General features: G+C 42.0%; 1 protein-coding gene across 1 annotated transcript; it reads right to left on the reverse strand.

The window, feature by feature from the left end:
- Window positions 1-1,451: 1,451 nt before the first annotated feature.
- Window positions 1,452-3,006, reverse strand: MC3R (melanocortin 3 receptor; the record flags this gene model as incomplete). The annotated part of the gene is made up of 1 exon (XM_082007004.1): window positions 1,452-3,006. Exon 1 carries the CDS (start codon window positions 2,427-2,429, stop codon window positions 1,452-1,454), a length of 978 nt encoding a protein of 325 aa, XP_081863130.1. The 5' UTR covers window positions 2,430-3,006.
- Window positions 3,007-3,354: the final 348 nt, after the last annotated feature.

The following is a 3,354-nucleotide window of genomic DNA, read 5'->3' on the forward strand; positions in this document are numbered from 1 at the left end:
AATCAAATGATATCTTTTAGATATTTGAAAGCAATAGGCAACACTGAGGGTTTCAGTTTACTGCCGCTCCTGAAAGTGAGATACCAGAAAGGTGCTACGTAGACTTTAGAGTGGCTTTAGAGTTTTCTTAGTCTGGCACTGTCTGTGATACTGCCTGTACATTGTGTTATACAATTGTGTCAGCCTTTGCTCGGTTACAATACGCTGTTTGAAGGCCACTTACATGGTTTATTCCTACAGAGAGCAGAGACAAAGATTAAATTATTGTAGCTGAAGTTGCATGCTTTATATGCCACCAACTCGCACACAGAATTTGAAAATGATTGCAAACAGCATGTTGCTTTCCTATTTCCAGTGCAGGAGTGTCCATCCACCGAACCCACGGTAAAACTCTCTAAGTAAAAAGAGACTTACACACGGCATATATTCCTCAATGCATAGAAGTCATATCTGCCATACACATCTTATTTCTTCCAGGTACCTAACTTAGCCAGTTGGATATCTCTGAAGACCCCATGCAGCATTTACACAAAGCTAAATTCAAACTGTTTTGCATTTTAACTATTACTTATGTTCAGATCTGTGTCGTTTTCAAAATTTTCTAGGGATGGGTCTCACTGGTGACAATTTATCAAAAGGAGATTTCTGTGACTTATTTTAACATAGCAAATACTACATTGGTCAGTGCATTCCAGTTTAAAAAAAAAAAAAGTCTTTTAAATTTGAGGACATAATACAACTGTATCACAGTAAGTAATGTAAATGCCTTGTTCATACGAGTCACTTCTACCAGGCAGCTAAGTCGCACTATCGCAGATACAGTAGCTGTTCCTTTTCACTTAACTGATTTCTACTGAAAGAATATTTCAGTGCAAGAGGAATGTTTACTTTCACCCCTCAAAGATTTTACTCAGGTTGCTTTATAGCAAGCAGCATAAATGTCAATCTATTCCTTTAATAAAATGTGGAGGCATGGGAGTAAGTGCAGAGCAATGCTGTTGCCTGTTGGTTTTTTGATTTGTCTCGCAAGTGAATGCTTTCCATAGAGGTTACTAATGGAATCTCTTAGAAAACACTGACTTGTTGACAGTGGCACAGAGCTAAAGCAACAGGTACAGATGAATGGTACAGAATATTATTTCAGTCTCTATAAGGTAGCATTCCCTTTCAGGATTAATTTTTCCAGTAAGTTTCTCAAGCTATTTTGTAAGCCACTCTGGATTTCCTGCTGTTACAACTATTTAAATAATTTAAAATAATTTAGTTGAATCTGTTTTTCATTTTGAAAAGTATATGAACCAAGGCATCAAGTAGAAGGTTATTTTTTCTTCCCTGTGCCCTTCCTTCAAGCACTGCTTTTAAAGTGGAGCTGCTATGTATCTAGATACAGATATATTTCCATACACCTATTGTGTGCATCCTCTCTCTAATCTCAACACAAAGCCAGATGTTTACAGCATACACTGTCCCACACTCATGCCGTAACAACAACACACTATTTCTTTGAAAGTCTTTCTCATCTCCAGGCTCCGGAAAGCATAAATGAGTGGATCAATTACTGAGTTGCACATTATCAAGACCAGATAAGTATTGAAGTGTGAAGTGTAGCAGATGCAGTATGGATTCATTGGGCAAGAAATTATGAGAATGAGGTGAAGGAAGAAAGGTGCCCAGCAAACAATGAAGACACCAAGTAGTATAGTGATGGTGACAGCTCCCTTCATGCAGGTACGCTGGTAGGGCACTCCATCCACGGGGAGGGCTGCGATCCGCTTAACATGCAGGCGTGCAAACAAAAACATGTGAACATAAAGGGAGGCCATGAGAAAAAGCATGGTAAAGAACATGGTGATGAGACAGACAATGACAGTTTTGCTTTCTGAGTAGGCAATGAATATGATGCCACAGATGATACAAGCAATCCAAATGACCACAATCAGAGTTAAAGCTTTCTTCACAGTCATGATGCTGTGGTAACGGAGAGCATAGAAAATAGTTATGTACCTGTCAATGGCTATAACCAAGAGGTTGCAAATTGAGGCTACCAAAGAAATACAAATCATTGAGTCAAAAACATTGTCCATATGCTGAATGAAGTGGTCATCAATGATCAAATAGCCGTTGCTCAGGATTGCAATCATGATGGTCTCCAATGCATTTGACATGCTCACTAACATATCTGCCACAGCCAAGCTACAAAGGAAGAAATACATGGGGGAATGTAGGTTTCCATTCTTCAGCACTGCAAGAATGACAAGGATGTTTTCCAGGAGGCTGATGATCCCTAAAGTCAAGAAGACCTCGGCTTTTATGAAGACCTGCTCACAAAATCGATCGCCGCTTCTGTTGTTCAGAATTGAGTCATTGAAATCTTCAGTGACATTAAGCAGCGCAGGCTGAAATGAAAGCGCAAAGTGTGTGGTATTCATTGTCAGCAAAGGAGTTGAATTCACAAATGATTACGGACCTGACAGAGCACAGGTTAAGAAAAAAAAAAAAGAAAAAAGAAGAGGAGAAAAAAAAAGAAAAAGTCCTTCCAAGTTGTTGCTGTGCACATGGGATGGAATCAAGCAGGACTTTTCTTTAGTCACTTTTACAAGTAGAAACAGACACAAAAAAAATTTCATTTGCAGTGAGATTTATGTCAGTCACAGGCTGCTCTTCTCCTTTATCAGAAAGTGAGCTTCACATCTTGCAGGCATCAAACAGTTTTCTCTGAAGGGTAAAACCGGCAACAGCATGTCGCTGGTTCTAGCTCTCCTGATGCTTACAAGCAGGGAGTTTTCTCCTCCGCTATCGTCTCCGGGGCCGGTGTGGGTTTGTTGCTGTATGTGGCAGCTCAGCGAAATATCTCTTGCTATTTCAGTGGCAAGAAAGGAAAAGAGAACTAAGGGATTTATACATGCATGGAAGACAAAACAACTCCTACTTACTCCTCCGTGCAAAGCATTGGCCATTAGAGAGCGAGCACCTTCCTGACTGGCAGCTGCGAGCACCAGGTACAGCATCCCCACCGCGGGCTGCTCCGGCAGATCTGAAACTGCCGGGCGCCCTCTGCAGAGAGCGAATAGGATGGATTTGCCTTAAAATTCGGCTGAAAACCGGGGTTTTCATCCAGCAAAACTTTCTGCTGTTCTCGGCTCCCATGGGAGAGAGTGGGGGCAGGCAGGATGCCCATACGCTCTCCTGGCCTCTGCTCCTCTCCTGCCTGGAGCCAGAGCTCCTCTCGCCTGGTTTCAGTGAGCTGGCTGAGCCCTGAGCTGAGTCTGGATGTCCTGAGCTCCCTTGGGCTTTGGACCTTGGGGTTAAAGAGAGAACAACCTGAGGGTAGCTGTAGCACAGATGGGATGCGAG

The sequence above is a fragment of the Phaethon aethereus genome (genome assembly GCF_964289735.1).
Source record: "Phaethon aethereus genome assembly, chromosome: 16".
NCBI lineage: Eukaryota > Metazoa > Chordata > Aves > Phaethontiformes > Phaethontidae > Phaethon > Phaethon aethereus.